At 35.7% G+C, this 18,897-nt stretch overlaps 1 protein-coding gene across 2 annotated transcripts in view; it reads left to right on the top strand.

Moving 5' to 3' along the window:
• PDE3A (phosphodiesterase 3A) overlaps positions 1-18,897 on the top strand; it is a 306,642-nt gene that overhangs the window by 278,907 nt on the left and 8,838 nt on the right. For both annotated transcript variants that reach the window (XM_029955019.1, XM_029955020.1), the window contains exons 9-14: positions 883-1,020; positions 6,770-6,881; positions 13,666-13,779; positions 13,916-14,115; positions 15,753-15,956; positions 17,251-17,406. In XM_029955019.1, the coding sequence (XP_029810879.1) occupies positions 883-1,020; positions 6,770-6,881; positions 13,666-13,779; positions 13,916-14,115; positions 15,753-15,956; positions 17,251-17,406 (924 nt within the window). The remainder of the gene's footprint in view (positions 1-882; positions 1,021-6,769; positions 6,882-13,665; positions 13,780-13,915; positions 14,116-15,752; positions 15,957-17,250; positions 17,407-18,897) is intronic.

Below are 18,897 nucleotides of genomic sequence, written 5' to 3'. Positions count from 1 at the left end.
GTGTTTATAGAGATCTGTTTAAAGAGGATAAAAGCATATATTTGAGTCAGATTAATTGGGGGGAGGCAGCAAATAGTAGAAAATAGTTCACTGTCATGTAATTATCAGTTGTTGCTCTTATCATTTTTCTTTTACCTGAGTTACCATTTATACTTTTAATTTAAAGAGCTTGTCAGATAATGTAATTTGTATGTCTTCTAATCTTCAGTATCATTATTCTTTATTTTTATTTTTTGGTAAATGTACTCTTAAGAATATCCTTATTAGAACCAATTATAAAATGTCTTTACATTTCTTTAGTGCAGGTTTCTTTGAAAACCATAAATCACACAAATTAAGTAAAAATGTGAAAAATGGGGCACTTATCTTGGGATTAATGCTGATTTTGAAACAATAATATAAATTTGGCCAAGAGGGGTAGGGGGATGATTGACTCCTCCTCGCTCATGGGTTTCATCTGAAAGTCCAGTATAAGCCAGGAATCCTACCAGAAAAATTTACATATACATCTAAAGAGATAAATTTTCATACAGTTTCAGAGCATCCCGAAGTCCTTCAGTATGTATTGAAGAATCCCACAGTAGGTGAAAATCAATTATATTAACTTAGCAAAGAAATACCTATTTTTTCCTGTAGCATATATGAACCAGGAATTGGCAGGCACCTGATATGCAAAATTCATGGTATGAAATAGCATTAGGACTTTTTTTTTTCTCTTTACTTTGGGACCAATGTCTTGTTCATCTTGATTTTTTTTTAAGATCACTCATTCACCCTGAAGTTTTAAGTCATTTACTTTTGTAAAATTAGTTGTTGAATGAGCACAAATCACTTTGCAGAAAGAAATTTCATGTTCCTAAAATATTTTCTTTTTCATTATAGGACAAACCAATTCTTGCTCCTGAACCTCTTGTCATGGATAACTTGGACTCCATTATGGAGCAACTAAATACTTGGAATTTTCCAATTTTTGATTTGGTGGAAAAAATAGGAAGAAAATGTGGCCGTATTCTTAGCCAGGTAAGGAAGGCATTCATACGTGTGATTTTAAATGTAGGAAAAAGCTTTCTTTTTCGGTTGGTCGGTTAAAGCTTTCTACATACTTGACACTGGTGACAGTTTTCAGGTGGAGAAAGGAAATTTTAGTACCTCACATTCTGTAGATTCCTTGGTGGTAGGTTAACAAAAGAAATTGGAATTTCAAATGAGTGGAATACCATATTGTGCAATTAAAATATGTAGTTTTTAAGACAGAGTGGAAGAGGATGGGAATATACAAGCAAGATGGAGAAGTAAATCTGAAACTTATAAAATTCAAACAAAGAAAACCTGATATAAACCCTCAAAATAAGAAAGCTGCCTAAATATAAATAGGAATTTATTGTCTGTAATTTTTTCCAATGACTATTTAAAATTTTTTTAAAAATATTACAATGTTTAGGTCTTACCAAAAGTAAGATATTGTGCAGAAACACATTTCCTTCCATTGCTATGAGAAACATATCAGAGTTGTTTTAATACAGAAGACACCATTAAGTGTTACAAGAAATAGACTATGAACTTTTGCCACTTAACAAGACTTTTAGTATTTTCTTCTTAAGCTAGATGATTTCCCACATTAATTTATATATTAATTTCCACATTAATATGTGCATATTAGTATGTATATATACAAGCATATGTGTGTGTGTGTGTGTGTATTTGTGTCCCTGAAGGAGAAAGAAAAAACAGAAATTAAAAATTTGAGTATGATTGTTCTCAGTAAATGAAACAAAACACTGGAATTGTTCCAGTATCAAAAACCTATCAGAACACACACTCAATTGAAGGGGATAATACAATAATACTTATCAGCTTATGCAAAATATTACAAGTGTGTTTTCATAGATTGATTAAATATCACAGCAGAGATGCTAAGGACCACCAAATTAATATAAGACTTAGAATTCAAGACCCAGATTTATTGGAGCCACTAACATTTCCCTGGAAAACATAGAAGATAAATCGCGTGTCATCCTGATTTCTACCCTATCCATCAGAGACAGGCTTTCTTCACACTTCTCAACAAGTATTTACGTGTAGAGCTTCAGGGTGAGGATTCCTGATCCATGAAGCTTTGAAAGAAGATGAGCCTTTTCTGTTTTTCAGATCCACACACACAAAGTACTAGACTAGTGTTCAAGAAGGAAAGTATATCTTTGCCTTAAAGGAACTAATAGGGAAATTAGACATGTGTTAAAATAATGGCAGTTCAACTTGCTACATACAAAAGTGTGCTAAAATGATTGTTTCTGAAGCTCAAAATAATTACACGGTCTGTGTACTATGTAGTTGCCTCTGCTGGACGCTCTTCTGACCATGAACACTGTGAGGCCTCGGGTGACACCCTTGCACTTTTACTGAGGAGTTAATGGTCCCATTTCCCCCATCTTTCCTTCTCATTGCTAAGCAACATCATTTATGCTAGGTGATCTTGAAGACACCTTGAATGGCAGCTGTTTTTATGCAGTCCACCTTAACCTCACACCTCGGGGCTCCTGGGAGGCTTGGTATCCCACTTTCTGAACCCCCTTGCAGACTACACCTTTGAGGGAAGGGTTTTGCCTGAAAATATCCCTGGGATGGTGCCACAAGAAGAGGTGGCTGTGGGCCCGGAAGTCTGCTTTCCCTTTCACACAGTGTGTGTTTCCTATAAAGAGAAAATTTTCACGTTGTTGGGTATTTGGAACATGTCACAGACGTCCCTGAACTCTGCACTTGAATCCTCTCAGTAACCTTGATGCAGTTGTTCAGAAGAGGAAACCTAGGCTTCAAAGAGCATGTCCCATTCATCTAGTCATATAGTAAATATAGGACCCGTGATTTGAAATCCATACTTATTTTTTTAAGTTTATTTATTTATTTTGAGAGAGAGAGTGTGAGAGAACATGAACAGGGGAGAAGCAGAGAGAGGAAGAATCTCTAGAACACTCCCCACACTCAGTGTAGAGACCAAGGTGGGGCTCGAACTCAGGAACCATGAGATCAAGAGTCAGACACGCAACCAACTGAGCCACCCAGGCACCCCAGAAAATTCATACTTTTGACTTTCATTTACCTTCAGCTGTTTCTCAACCCCTTATAAAACACATTCACTTATTCTGTCTCCAGACTGGGAATAAAGAGTTTGAGCCAGTGAAAAACTGGTTATTGTAGCAATTGGTTTTTTAGCACCAGTGACAGTTTAGCAAATACTGTTCCAGGTACCTAGTGCCCCTTGAATTTTTGGGAGCAAGGGGTGGGAGTGTGACACTTGGACCACCTTTGCCACAAAATGTCTTGAGGCCTGGATATGATTACACAAAAGAAAAATTAGATGTAATGAACAATTAGAGTGCGATAAAATTCACTAATGTGTTTTTTTTCCAGTCACCTTTCAAAATTAAATAACTACATGATCCTTGGTATGTCACTATTTTATCTTTCTAACTTAAAAAACATTGAACATTGAGAAAATGCATTTTTGTCTTGCTGAGTAGAACTTTATGGGTTTTTTTTTCCTTTGATTGGAGTTTATAAGCACAAGATCATGAAATTTTCACCGTGTGAAAGGCATTTTTTTTTTTACCTTAGTAAGACTTTTAGGACAGCTGAAATGAATTAACTTGAACATTCCAAGAAATCACCTTTTGGCTGAAACTACATAGAAAAAGTTTCACTTCAAAAGATTTTTAAAGAGACATATGTGCAATGGAAATGACTTTTCAGTCTCAATATACTGACTGCCTTTTTGATGATTATCATTATTTACTTTAACAAATTTAAAAGGGCATGGTTCAGATTTCAGAAGAGTGCTTACTTTTTCCAGTGACCAGTAATTACCTGGTTAATGGAATCTTTATTTGTGAGTTTAAATTACTGGTGGTTGATTTGTAAGGGCATCTTAGTGAAAATTGTCCTATTTTAAAACCATACTCTAAGATATCCTGGTGTCTTAATTTTTCAATTCATCTTTCAAATGTTTAAGACAGTAATGGGAAACTGTAGTTATTTGCAATCCTAACAACATTGCTTTTCACATACCAGTGGTAGGATCTGACACAGTTTAGAGTACAAAATTTGAAGCCAAAAAAGGCTTGGCTTAAATTCTGGTTCTGATAATGTCAGCTGTGTGGTCTCGGACAAGTCCCTGAGGTAACACGCATAGTTAAATCCATTAGTTATTTATAAGCAAGAACTCATATATAGACTAACGCAGTAGTTAAGAGAAGCTAACTTAAAAAAAAAAACTAGCTGGAACTATTACAGAAACCTTAAACTTCACTTTCTGTTGCATCTTTAAAGAGAGGAGATGTAGATGTTATGTAACACACAAAAAAGGCAAAACTTCAATGTACTTGCCATTCAGAGTGGAGAAAAGCGTACAGAAGTTGATATACATAGTGTAGGATCTATTCCCAACAGCAGCTACGGTGACGCTTTTAAAGCATAAGTCAAATAAAGTTACTTTCCTGCTCTAATCTCTTCCAGGGACTCCCTACCTCACTTAGGGTAAAAATCTTATAATGGCCAGGCTGGCTGTCAAACCCCAACATTGCATCCTGTCTAATCCCACTCTGCTGTTACTGACTTAAATTCGATTCCTGTCCTCATTCAGTCTGTTTTAGCCATGCTGGCCTTCTTACTCTTTTTTGAGTACAGCAAGGATGCCTCAGGGCCTTTGCACAGGGCTTTTTCTCTGTATGAAAAACTCTTTTCTCAGATATCCATGTACCTCAGTCTACATATCCTTCAATTCTTTGCTCAAATGTCACCTAGGGTACGTCTCTTCTAACCACGATACTTACAAAGGCAAATTCCATAGCTTCCCTGTATTCTCAGTCCTCCACCCCTGCTCCCCTTTTTGTCCGTATTACTTACTATTTTTTATCATAGTGTATACCTTATTATGTCTGTTGTTTGCTGCCGTCCCCTGCTAGACCATACTCCCTGAAGGAAGAGGTCTTTGTTTTGTTCACCTGCATATATGCTTTATATGCAGAAGATTGTTTGGAACATTGTAGGGACTCAATAGATACATGCTGAATGAATAACTCAGCTTTTTAGTTATGCCAGCCTAAAGAAGTAAACTGAGGCAAGCTCAAAATTGTCAAAAAATGAGTTTATTCCGGAATAGCAGAGGCAGTGCAATTTAGGATGTGCAAACTATAACAAGCTATCATGAGTCTCTTGAGTGCTTGGGGGTTGGCTGGATCTTTGGGAAAGGAATGTAAAAATGGGATAGTTCAATTAGAGTCCATTAAACATCTACAACAAATGGGACCAGGTTTGAAAATTACCCAGACAAAACCAGTACAGGCATGCAAGCAAAGCTGAGGTCAGCTTGTTTTGTGAGACCAGCCCAGCCCTGGCCATTCCGTGTTCATGCCTCCAGAGACCGTAAGTACAACTTCTCAAGGTTCATATGAGGCAAGTCTTGCTCAACTCCCTATCATTTAAGAAAATTCCAGTGTTGACCACTTTTTTGTAAATCAGTCATTGATAGGATATCAGTCTGTCAGTCTTTACATTTTATTTTTCTGCGAGTACACTTGTGAGATTTTTTTTTATATCCTCCTGTTTCATTTTAAATAAAAATTCCTTTATTATATGTATATATACATATATGATAAACACTGAGCATATAATTAAAGGCATATCATTCAGGGGCACCTGTGTGGCTCAATTGGTTTAGCATCCAACTCTTGATTTCTGCTAAGGTCATGATCTCGTGGTTTGTGGGTTCAAGCCCTACATCAGGCTTTGTGCTGACAGCGTGGATTCTCTGGGATTCTCTGTCTCTCTCTCTCTGCCACTCCCCCTCTTGCTCACTCTCTCTCTTTCAAATTAAATAAGTTCAAAAAGGAATGTCTTTACATATATTTAAAGTCAAATGACAAAAAGATAGAAATTAACTATAAAACAGTATATCAAAGATTTGGAAGAATTATTTCAAGACAATTTTAAGAAGAGATGCAGATAATAAAAATGATGAAAAATTCTTTCCTAAAGTCTCCTGAGTTATAACCAACTCTGTGCCTTTGTGATATGACGTTAGGCCACAGAAAATGGCACTGTACTCCATTCTGCCATGTGAATGAGCATTTCTCTCCCCATCACTTTCTGTGCCTTTATCATTTTTTTCTCCATAATTTGCATGTCAGATATGCCAATTATATGCAAAGGTATTCACTGGCTTTGAAGTGCCAGCACTGTGAATGCAGTTGGAAGGAGAATAGATATTTGGAGGAGAAAGAGAAGATATGAGGAAAAAATAATTTAGATGCTATTTATACTGCAGTAGAATAAATGGGTTTTCTATATATGTTTAGTCAAGTTAACTCTTTTCCTCTCTCATAATTCTTTCTCCTTCACTAAGGTACAGCTCTGAATCCTTTATCCTCTGGAAATATTTTTTTTCAATAAAATTGGTCCAAATTAAAGCTTTTTCTCATTTGTTAGTGCTTATAGTATGCACTACGTAATGAACAATGTATTAGGTAGTGTTGTCTAGTAGTTGATATCAGACACAACTGAGTGCCTATATGTTTCTGCAGTGTATACTGTAGTTTGAGTTGGTTGTTTTCTTGGTTGCATATCCCCATCAGATTAAATACCCCTTGTGGTCAGGGACTAGTGGGCTAGACACACAGAATTCCTCAATATCTACCTGACTTATTGTTCCCAATAAGTGTCTCTACTGGCCATGAATTCTTTGATGTTCTGTAAAGCTTCGTGTTTCTGTTTATAGGTATCATACAGACTTTTTGAAGACATGGGCCTCTTTGAAGCATTCAAAATTCCAGTTAGGGAATTTATGAATTATTTTCATGCTTTGGAGATTGGATACAGGGAAATTCCTTGTAAGTATAAGTTATTTGTGAAATAACACCTTAAAATACGTCAAATTTGCTCTGGGTAGTAGGATATTGAATCATTAGCAGCTAGCAGAGGCTAGCTGTCAATCGCCACAAGGTATAGGATTAGGAGATAATAGCCTTTTTCAGAATCCTGGCGCCTACTTGTAATCTGTGGAGGACTGTGGGCCTTCTGTAACCTCTGCATGCCTCATTTCTCGTTCCACAAAATGGGGATCATGGTATCTGCTTCTTAGGATTGTTACGAGGATAAAATGACGTAATAACTCTAAAGGAGTTATAGTAATACCTTCACCTAGTATGCCAATTAAGTGTGTGCTCCACAAATAATTAAGTGTTAAATTTATTGCTTATTTTATAATGTACACCTTTTATTGGGTGAATTCAACTTTTGTTCTGGCATCTGCAGAGTTAAATCGTTAACTCTTGATGTTCTTGAATATAACAAAAACCACAGAAATCTGGCTGGGGGTTGAGGGACAGGTGAGTGATCATCTAATTAATAAAATAGACCAAAAAAAAAAAAAAGAGAGAGACACCTGGAAGTGGTTGCAAAGAAATTAATAGAAGCCTTTAAAAAAAATCAGATAAATGTGAAGACCAAAGGAAAAGTTTGTGAAACAAGTGTTCAAGTTTGTGAACTTTAAATATTGTGAGCATAGTTTGTGATTTATAACAATGCAAAATTAGAAAAGAGAGATGTTAAATTTTCAATATGGAGCATTGCAGGTATCATCTGAACATATAATAGAAGCATCCTAAATGCTTCAAAAATATGGAATGGAAGAAAATGCCCAAAATCCAGTCAGGGAGAAGGTGAAAATGTACAGAAATCATGACTTTTAGAAAATAAATGGCATACAGCAAGAGAAATAGACATCATATATTGGTTGAAATATGTCTAAGAAATGTTCAAATCATGTTTTAAAATTTAAGTTCTTAATTTGCTTTTATATACCTTAGACTTTAGAACTACATGTCTTTTTCTAGTTGCAAAAAGCTGAGTTAAATAAAAATTCTAGCGAGACCGATGAAGTACAGGTATTTCCAGAAAGAGGTAGTACATTAAGCTAGTGATCCATTATTAACATATTATTATTATTATTATTAATGTTTTTTATTTATTTTTGAGAGAGAGAGAGACAGCATGAGCAGGGGAGGATCAGAGAGAGAGAGAAGGAGACACAGACTCTGAAGCAGGCTTCAGGCTCTGAGCTGTCAGCACAGAGCCCGACTAGGGCTCGAACCCACGAACCACGAGATCATGACCTTAGCTGAAGCCGGACGCTTAACTGACTGAGCCACCCAGACACCCCAACATATTATTTTTCAAAATGGCATCTGATTGGAACGAAAATGCACAGCTAATGGAATGTCATAGGAGAAGAGAATGAAGAATTGGATCCATAAATGAGATTTGTTGGAGAATATGGGACCAAAATGCGGGCAAAACAGGACAGTGGGTATAGAGGAAAGAGGAGTTTAAGAACACTGGTCCCCTTGGGAATGTCTGGCCAATAGAGCCATGGAAATTGAGAGAGAAATATGAAAAAGAAGTAGTTTAAAGGATCTCAAGATAAGCCTTGCTTTCTTAGTACCATTTTCCCAGGGCTCACCCTGATTGGATGCCAGTGATTGACATAACTGTTACTGATTTTTCAACAGCTAGTCCCCAGACTAAATTTAAAAATTGCTATATTTCCAAATATATTTTAGTGACATAATCAGCTATAGCCAAGTCCATGGAGTACAAATTGATTTATTAACTACTAACTTTTCTCTAGGCAGTATGTCATTAAGTCATAGTGAATGTTGACTAGTATTCAAGGATAAAAAGAAGTTTCCAGATTCTAAATTTTATTATTCATTCTTATATGTTTTTTTTATTTTACAAGCAAATAGATTTTTTCCCTGAAATGTGGGTTCTTCATTCCATGTGAAAAGAATTTGGTATAATAAACCTGCTTGTTCTATTAGGAGTCTCAGATACTTTCCATAAAGGAAATTCACTGATACCTTCTCACAGGAAAGTTTTAGTTGGATTGATGATCACTTTCAAATACTAATTCCTTGCATATGGTGGTGTTGTAAATTTAGAGTAATATAGATATTTATTAAAAGCTTTGATTATCATTAATAATTATGCTACACAAAAATTGCTGTATGTGTCCTTAACTTTAATATATATGCCTAGAGAACTGTTTCTAATAGCTCTATCTAAATAAACCCATACCTAAATGAAAAAGCTCAAGAGTAACTAAAACAGGATTAGATTAACTTTAATATGATGGTCACCTAAAATAATAGAAACTAAATTATATTAGACTTCTAAGTTCACCATTAATAATTTTTAAGAGAAGCAGGAAAATGTGAAAGCTTGCTTGCTTGCTTGCTTATTTGTTCATTTGTTCGTTTGTTTTTAAAGAGAGAGCATGTGTAGGGAGAGAAGCAGAGAGAGAGAGAATCTCAAACAGGGTCCATCCTCAGTGTGGAGCCTGACATAGGGCTGATCCCGATCCTGGGATCATGAGCTGACCCTAAATCAAGAGTTGGATGCTCAACTGACTAAGCTGCCCAGGCATTCCAAAAGCTTTTAAATTTGTACCCAGGACTCTTACTAAAATTTGAAGAATCCAGATTAAAAAATAAGTGTGCTTGGGTGGCTCAGTCAGTTAAGCATCTGACTTCGGCTCAGGTCACAATCTCACAATTTGTGGGTTCGAGCCCCGTGTTGGGTTCTCTCTTGTCAGGGTGGAACCTGCTTCAGATCTTCTGTCTCCCTCTCTCTCTGCCTCTCCTCTGCTTGTTCTCTCTTGCTCTCTCAAAATAAATAAACTTAAAAAATTTAAAAAAAAATTGGGGCACCTGGGTGGCTTAGTCAGTTGAGCGTCGGCTTCAGCTCAAGTTATGATCTTGTGGTTTGTGGGTTCAAGCCCTGCATCAGGCTCTGTGCTGACAGCTAGTTCATGAGCCTGGAGCCTGTCTTCAGATTCTATGTCTCCCTCTCTTTCTGACCCTTCCCTGCTCATGCTGTCTCTATCTCTGTCTCTCAAAAGTAAATAAAATACTTTTAAAATTTTTCATAAAAAAATAAATAGACGTAGGTAGATATGACAAGATGCCAATATACGCAAGTCACTGATAGAAATATGATACCAAATATATATTTCCTCAGTAAAGATTAGGATAAATTAAGGTCTAGTTTATATTGAATTGCACAGAAAGATCAATAATGTTTAATATTGTTCACAGTCCTTTTCAATTGGGCATATTGGCAAGTGAAGATGAACCATCAGATGATAATGCATTTGTGAATTCAAAGTTACTTTTGAGATTGCTTTTTCTCTTTTCAGACTTACATCTCTAAAATACATTTTTCCTAACACCGCTCATTCTTGTCACTGAAGTTGGAGAAATGGGTAGAATGTCTCAGAAATACTTGTGACCAGACACTATTTAATGAGAGTGATGAGAACAATCTTGCTCAATCTGTGTTCAGTTCACTTAAGCTCTATGTCATGTGCCCACCAATTCTAAAGCTAGATTCTGAGGTGACATGGCACAAGCTAAAGGTAGAAATATTACAGTATTTGCTATATTCCAAAGGGGGGAAATATTTACATTATCACTTTTCTTCTTTAACACTTTTACATCGGTGTATAGACAGAATTTTAAATTGAAAATCTGTAGGTCTAAAAATGTACAAATTTTACATATAACGCCAACCCTCCATGCCAGTTCACTTTAACTCTGTGCTTGAGGGATCAGGAGAAATTTGAGAAAATAAGTATATCAAGACAGGAGAGGGAGACGGACAGGCTTTGGGTATGAGGTAGGGCATGTTATGTGTTAGTGTGTGCACGTGTGGTATGTGTGGTCAGAGAGGCAGAGGGGCTTGCCAGATGGGTGGGGGAACCATCAAGAGAGTTAGATGGAGATTTGTCCAAAATGCAGAGATGAAGGAAGAGGGATAATAATAATAAGGATAATAATAATAATACCTCTGATAACTCTTCCTTATCCCTCTCAGCTGCCTGCAAGAAGTGTTTTAGCATGTTTGTGTATCCTACAAAATCCCCTGTGTTGACCCAGTAGCTTATTTCCTGGTGCCTTTGCTCCTGAGTTGGTCATAAAGTTAATGGCGAGAATAGTAGCAATATCAGCGCTTAACACAATACTTGCATATAATACATGATAAATAAATATTTGTTCAACAAACATGTTATTGACTGCTTATAAGGCAGGTGATTTTCCATTTGCAAAGGGGGCATTTTTTTCCATATAGTGTCTTTACCTAGTTCTTAAATTGAAATTATACCAGCCTCATAAAATGAGTCAGGGAGATTCCCTCCTTTTTATATTTTCAACCCCAGATTATTTAGATAAGATTGTTTGTTCATTGAAAATTTACAAAAGTTACCTGTGAAGCCTTCTGGCCCTAGGCCTTGGGGTGGGGAATAGGGCAGGAAGCAGTGACTCAACAGGTTTATCTGTATTTGGTGTTGTCTGTCACCCCAAACAGACTCTGCCAACACCCCGACACTGCCCCCATCCACCTTTCATGATGCTGGGCATGTGCACAGGTTTCTGTGGAAGAGCGCTGGGAACTACTTGCACACAGTCATTTTCCCAGCTTGCAACAAAGGGGAGGAAAAGAACTGAGAAGCTCTCTCCCAATATGTATCCTCATGGCAGCCTGAGCAGTTTCTTCCTCAACCAGATCATCACTGCCGTCTCCATCCCCCAACGGTTTAGCATGGCTGTTATTTTTATCTCTTCAGTTCTCAATAAATCCAGCATGGATTTCAGAAGAAAACCGCTGATCTATACCATCTTGTTCCAACAGCAATAATTAATTTTATGTGAATATATTTATATGAACTGCAAGCTTACTATGTGTCAGGAATTTAAAAATACGTCTTCTTCTCTAATTCTCACAATCGTACTTTGAAATAAGGCACTGTTATTGAATTTGTCTAAACCTTTAAGATGAGGAAATGAGACTGAGAATTGTAACTCGCTTAAGGTAACACAGGCTATAATACCAGAATAGAGACAAAATCAGATATGACCTAAATCCAGAAACGTTTAATATCATCAGTTTTGTACATGACACAGGTGTGGATGTAGCGTAATGGTCTAGGATGACTCAGGATAGTCTATACGTAGATATATAGACTCCAGTTTCAATACAATTGTTCTCTAGAGAATGTCTGGCGATGGTGAAGAGCACAGGTTTTACTCCTTCTCCCTTTTGGATCCTGGGATGTCTGTTACTCAGAGGTCTTCTGAACACATCTTCTCAAGTCCTCACAGGCCCCTGGACTGGATTGCTGGGATGTTCATGTAAAGTTTAGCTACATGACCTCACCTAAAGACCGACTCCTAAGAGTTGCCAGAAATGTAGGAGAATAGGCACTGTCCCCATACATTCCCTCTGTATGCCACCAACAATGTCAGTCTTTTCTTTCTTCTCTGACCAGGAGCCAGCTGTTTCTCTTCAAGTCCCATTATCATTCTTATTTTTCTCTTCTGTTTTCTCATCTGTTGAGTATTATTCAGAGATATAATCTATATTGGAGCAGACTGTATTATCGTTGGCCACTGGAAATAAAGTATGTAAAGTTAGCACACTTAGGGTAAAACATAGCAATCAGTGAAATACTATGAAGGAGCAGTAGACAAGAGAAAAACTTGGGAGAATTGAACCAAAAAAAAAGGTGAGCCAAGAGAACACCAGGTCTTTTATCATGGTTCAATAGAAGCTGAGCTGCACATGTAAAATAGACCCCCTTCGGGGCGCCTGGGTGGCTCAGTCAGTTAAGCATCTGGCTTTGGCTCAGGTCATGATCTCACAGTTCGTGGGTTTGAGCCCTGCGTTGGGCTCTGTGCTCAGAGCGAGTTTAGAGCCTGGAGCCTGTTTCAGATTCTGTGTCTCCCTCTCTCTCTGACCCTCCCCTACTCATGCTGTCTCTCTCTGTCTCTCCAAAAAATAAATTAAAAACATTAAAAAAAAATAGTTCCCCTTCCCATGATAATGACATTGTAACTAGAGGTGTAGTTTTCCCATAAATTTTGCTCTATTCTAAATGACTCGACTCCCTACATTAATGTACAAAGAGGTTTTTATTTTTCTCTTTAGGTATTTCCTAGAGCTGTATTCCCAAACTCGAATTTTAGATCAAAGAACATGATTAATTCTTGTTTTCAATTTTGCTTTGTGGATTTAATCTACATATAAAACATATAATTAATTTTTAACCAGTGTTTTAAGTTTGATACAGAAGAATAGTACTATGTTTTATTCACAGATTATATTTGCATGCTATTTATCAGAGATGAAACATTGGGTGATATAGACTATTCGTCTGACTTATTTGAAGCATGTTAGGGTTCTTTCTTTTATTTTGGTCCTCTGCATAATCTTATACAGGAGCAGGGAAATACATATAAGGGTAAACATTACAGGGATTTCACATAGTGAGTGTTCTATATATGTTAGGTTTCTGGTAGACGCTGCATACAGACTTTTCCACTTCAGACATCTGCATGAATAATGAATGTTGTGTGCACTTTTTCTTTTTCTTGTCACTATGGATATTTTGGAGTAATGGAAGAGTAATGAAAGAGTATTTGTCCTTGAATGTTAAGCTGCCTTTCGCTGGGGTATTAAAATGTTAAGACTAAACTGTTTATCCAGTAGATGGCACTGTTAGTCCTTGGACCCCAAGTTCACAAATTAATGACTGTTCCTTTGCATTGGTTAAAGATCATAACAGAATCCATGCCACTGACGTCTTACATGCTGTTTGGTATCTTACTACACAACCAATTCCAGGCCACTCAACTGTGATTAATGATCATGGATCAGCAAGTGATTCAGGTACTTATTAAGTATATCTCTGCTTCCTAGCTAACTGTGGGGGGGAAAAGTATTTCTTTAAAAAAGGAAGTCAAGACAAATGGTGTCAGTTTAATACTTTTCAAAACTTTCTATTACTTTCATTTTCTCTTCTCAGATTCTGACAGTGGGTGTACACATGGACATATGGGATATGTATTCTCAAAAATGTATAATGTGCCTGATGATAAATATGGATGTCTCTCTGGAAATATCCCCGCCTTAGAGTTAATGGCACTGTATGTAGCTGCAGCCATGCATGATTATGATCACCCTGGAAGGACTAATGCTTTCCTGGTTGCAACTAGTGCTCCTCAGGTAAACCTTTCAATTTTGATTAAAGAAATAATTTAATTTAGAGATTTTCCAAAGGAAATGTATTTTATAAATTTGACTTATAATAGGGACCAAATGAATATGAACCAAGCTATATTTAGCCCTAGGAAAAAATTCTTGGAGACCAAGCTAATTTTGAATATATATCATGTTTGTTCCAAGTTATTAATGGCAGGCATGCAACTTTATTACTCATGGGACTCCCTTCTCAGTTTTCTTAAGAAGAAAAACTAGTTGAATTCATATTAATGAACCTTCTCAACAAAGAAAATCAAACCTATACTAAAGTCTCTTTTTGAAAAGATTAGAGAACCCAGTCTTTCTTGGACTTTTAAGAATGTGGGACTTCTTTGTATATAAATCCCATTCATTTGAAATATATTAATTGTAACAACCATGATTCTTATGACATTTCTCTTGATTAATATTTAAACATCAACGTATCTCCTTCACTTGAAGTCATTGTTTTACCTAAACATAGTATTCCGAAACAATAACTTTAAAGAAGTTCATATTTACATATGTTTAAATTTAAGTCAATAATTAATCACTATCTCAATCTCTTCCTTTATATGATTAAGCTCAATAAGTTTCTCCTTGATTTAATTAGCTAGATCTATGTAACTAAGCATTCTGAGGTACTGTTTTTCTTTCTAGAGGATCTAGAAGACAATCTGGTCACAAACTATTTTTTTCTTGTTTGCCTTTTGTCCTTTACCCAATCCCCATCCATTTCCACCTGTCATATAGACTAGACTAGAATTTTCCTCTAATGTATATATAATAAAATTATCCTGATACTTTTTTTCCCTGACTACTTACTTTAAACTTATTCCAGCCTGTCCTTCTTATACCAGAATTATTTTTCCTAAAGATGGGCAAATCATTTTGCCAGTACCATTTATCATTCATATTTTCCTACACATGTATGCATTTTTACTTAGTTCAATGTCAGTTATCATGCACTTAGTCTCTCCTTTTTATCCGTAATGCCTTTTTACCTTATATTGTCATCTCTCTGCCACACTAGTCTTCAAGCAGATTTTAGGCAACTTCCTCTTCTTTTGCAGTGTCCCTCAGCATTATTAGAGAATTCCAAGCAAGTAGATATTTATTATATACCTTCAATTACTAGTTGAAGTGTGATTTTTTATATGGCTGCTTGTGAGGTGAGAATGTTTTAAATTATGAGCTTCTCAGGGATTCCATTACTATTTATCAGTTGTATGTGTTTAAAAAAAGGTAATTTTTATTCTAGATGTAGAAAGGAACTGAGTTACCTCGTAGAGATTTTAGTGTATTTGGATTGTTTTAAGTAGTTAAATTCCCATGCAAAGAAATCTGATAAAGGCTAACTGTAAGCCCCTCATTTGCAAGAGTTTAGAATAAAGTTTCAAGGAAATGAACGTCATCTTATGAAAGAGGAAATTGAACCAAGCAAAGTGCCCATCAGTCAATGTAATTACAATATATAATTCTTAATAACCAACAGTCACAAGATTACATTTCTGTGTTCTGTGCAAAAAGAAACTTCTGAAAGCTTTGCATATTCTCATGTGTTTTTAATTTTTTTTTTAAACTTAAAGTTGAACCCTTCAGTCTCTTACTTATTTGCCTAGGCGGTGCTCTATAATGATCGTTCAGTTTTGGAGAATCATCACGCAGCTGCTGCATGGAATCTTTTCATGTCCCGGCCGGAGTACAACTTCTTAGTTAACCTTGACCATGTGGAATTTAAGCATTTTCGTTTCCTTGTCATTGAAGCAATTTTGGCCACTGACCTGAAGAAACACTTTGATTTTGTAGCCAAATTTAATGCCAAGGTAACTAGATTTGTGCCAGTCTTCATTTTATGACCATATTGAAAGATGTCATGGAATCAAAGTGTGGAACAAAATTCACTGCTCTTACCTCTTACATGTCAAATGTAAAAATAAAATGCAATAAAATGCAATGCTTAACCAGACGCAGATATATAAAGCTTGATCCCAATCTAGAAATCTTGAAAAGTTGAGGTGCTGTTTGTATATATACATATTACATTTTGTGCTGCAGAGAAATAAAAATCTCACTGTCATTGGGTTTTCCCTTGATTTAATTTGCTCTCATATCTGTGGTATACTAACATAATTTATCTGGCTGTAGAAAAGATCAAAATGCCAAAACAAAATTTCATGCTTCAAACATAAACACCAAATTTAACTTAAGAATATTTCTGATCATCTGAAGCTACATTTATTTACGGATAATTGGTAATATATGCCAATTTTATTTATTTATTTATTTAGAGAGCATGCACAGGGGAGAAAGGCAGAGGGAGAAATAGATTGTGCTCACTTCGGCAGCACATATATAAAGGGGGAAGAGAGACAATCTTAAAGGCTCAGTCCCACAACCCCGGGATCATGACCTGAGCAAAAAGCGAGTCAGATGCTCAACCAACTGAGCCACTCAGGCACCTCTTTTTGTTTGTTTGTTTGTTTATTTATTTATTTATCACTTAAATTTATAGCCATATATATATATATCTATGTTAATTTTAAATAGCATTATTTTCACTTCAGTAATTAATAATTATTTTATCCATCATTTCTTATTTTAGTTTTCTGATAAGCTAATTTACTATTACACAAGCCAATGATGTTATTATTTTGTTTCATTTTTAAAAATTTACGTATATAAATTCAAGTTAGTTAACATACAGCGTAGTATTGCTTTCCAGAGTAGAACCCAGTGGTTCATCACTTACATACAACATGGGGTGCTCATCCCAACGAGGGCCCTCCTTAACGCCACTTGGCCATTTAGCCCATTCCCACATACTTCCTCTCTAGCAACCCTTAGCTTGTTCTCTGTCAAAGAGAATCTTTTATGGTTTGCCTTCCTCTCTGTTTTTATCTGAATTTTCCTCTATTCATTTTTTTAACATTTTATTTTTTATTTATTTTTTTTCTTTTATAGTTTTTTGAATAATGTCATTTTAAATAGCTAAGAAGTTCCACATTTCTTGGTATTCTGAACTCTTCATGGGAGAAAGATAATAAGTATTGTTTTTTCTTTAGTTCTACTTTTGCTTTCATTGAGGCAAAACACATTTTAACTTTGCCCCTCAAACAGGTGAATGATGATGTTGGAATAGATTGGACCAATGAAAATGATCGTCTACTGGTTTGCCAAATGTGTATAAAGTTGGCTGATATCAATGGGCCAGCTAAATGTAAAGAGCTCCATCTCCAATGGACAGAGGGTATTGTCAATGAATTTTATGAACAGGTAACTAACTTAACTATTTATCTGAATCCATACTTAGGTGCTCACAAATTCACAAAAGCTTCCAAAAGCTGTAAAAGTGTGATCACTTTCATATTCATACTAACATCAGAAAATGCACTAAAAACTCTAAACATAAAGTTATTTGCAACTATTGTGGGATGTAGGAGGGGGAAGGAGAAGATACTGAGATAATGAAATGACCTAGTGAGACATTAGGAAGATGATGGACTGGTTTGTTTAAATAAATTTATCATGACATAAGGTAGTTTATATTTATATGGATGGATGTATATCAGATTAAGTTCATTTACGTTTTTTAATGTTTGTTTATTTTGAGAGAGAGAGAAAGAGCAGGAGTTGGGGAGGTGCAAAGAGAGAGAGAGACATATCTGCGATGTCAGCACAGAGCCGACACAGGGCTCAGTCTCATGAGCCATGAGATTATGACCTGAGCTGGAACCAAGAGTCAGACACTTAACCCACTGAGCCACTCAGAGGCCCCACGTTCATTTACTTTTAATAGTTAATAACAGCAGCAGATGAAAAAGCTTTATAAGTAGACATTTTATTTGACATTATAACGTGAGAATAAACACACTACCAAAAAACCTACCACAAACACACAAGCATGAGGCGATCCTCTCCATATTATCTATGCTGATCAGATTATACCTGAAACTTCGTTTTGAGTATTGTGATCTACTCAGTTAAGAGGAATGTGGAGGCAGTGGAGCAGGATAAAGGACAGAGATCAGTGTCATAAAACGACATGAAAGAAGTGAAGATAACTACCTTGGGAGAAAATGGAGGTGATGTAATAACTGTCTTCAGACCCTTAAAAGACTGACGTACAAATTTAGTATTAAGTGATCATACATTGTGGAGATTAAAGAAGAAAAATCATCACTTAACACAGGATCAGATTTTTAAGAAACATGATATTTCTTTTTGCTTCCCTAAAAATGGTGTGAATATAACCAGTCTATAGAAGATATAGGGAGATTGATTTCAAGACAATGGGAGAAAAAAAATTTGCATTATGAAGGAATCCAGAAATAAGTAATAAATTTCCTGCTATTATTGGACATATTTAAAGAGGGATTAGAAAGAATTTTATAGGTTTATAAGATTTTATACAGGGGACTCATCTATAGAATTAAAAGTTTGTACTTTCTAGAATATAATGTTGACTTTTTTAGAAATGAGGTTAATTCATAATCAATCCTCAAATATTGAAATATAAAAAAATAAAAAGGATAATTTATAATCATTCTATGTAAGTATAACCATTGTTGGTATTTCAATATATTTCCTTTGTTAATTTTGCTAGATGACTACTGCTTTACAGTCTGCTTCATTTTTCCAGAAAGATTTGAAGCAGTTCAAAATAAAACCACACAGTAGTACTGATAAACATATTGACAAATAAAACTTTTAGAGACCATATAATCACAGAAGATATAATTCAACCATAAGCTGGGATAAGGTAGC

Source organism: Suricata suricatta, chromosome 10 (assembly GCF_006229205.1).
Source record: "Suricata suricatta isolate VVHF042 chromosome 10, meerkat_22Aug2017_6uvM2_HiC, whole genome shotgun sequence".
NCBI classification, from domain to species: domain Eukaryota; kingdom Metazoa; phylum Chordata; class Mammalia; order Carnivora; family Herpestidae; genus Suricata; species Suricata suricatta.
The sequence above is the reverse complement of the archived record's forward strand: the minus strand, read 5'-3'. Positions and strand labels throughout refer to the sequence as shown.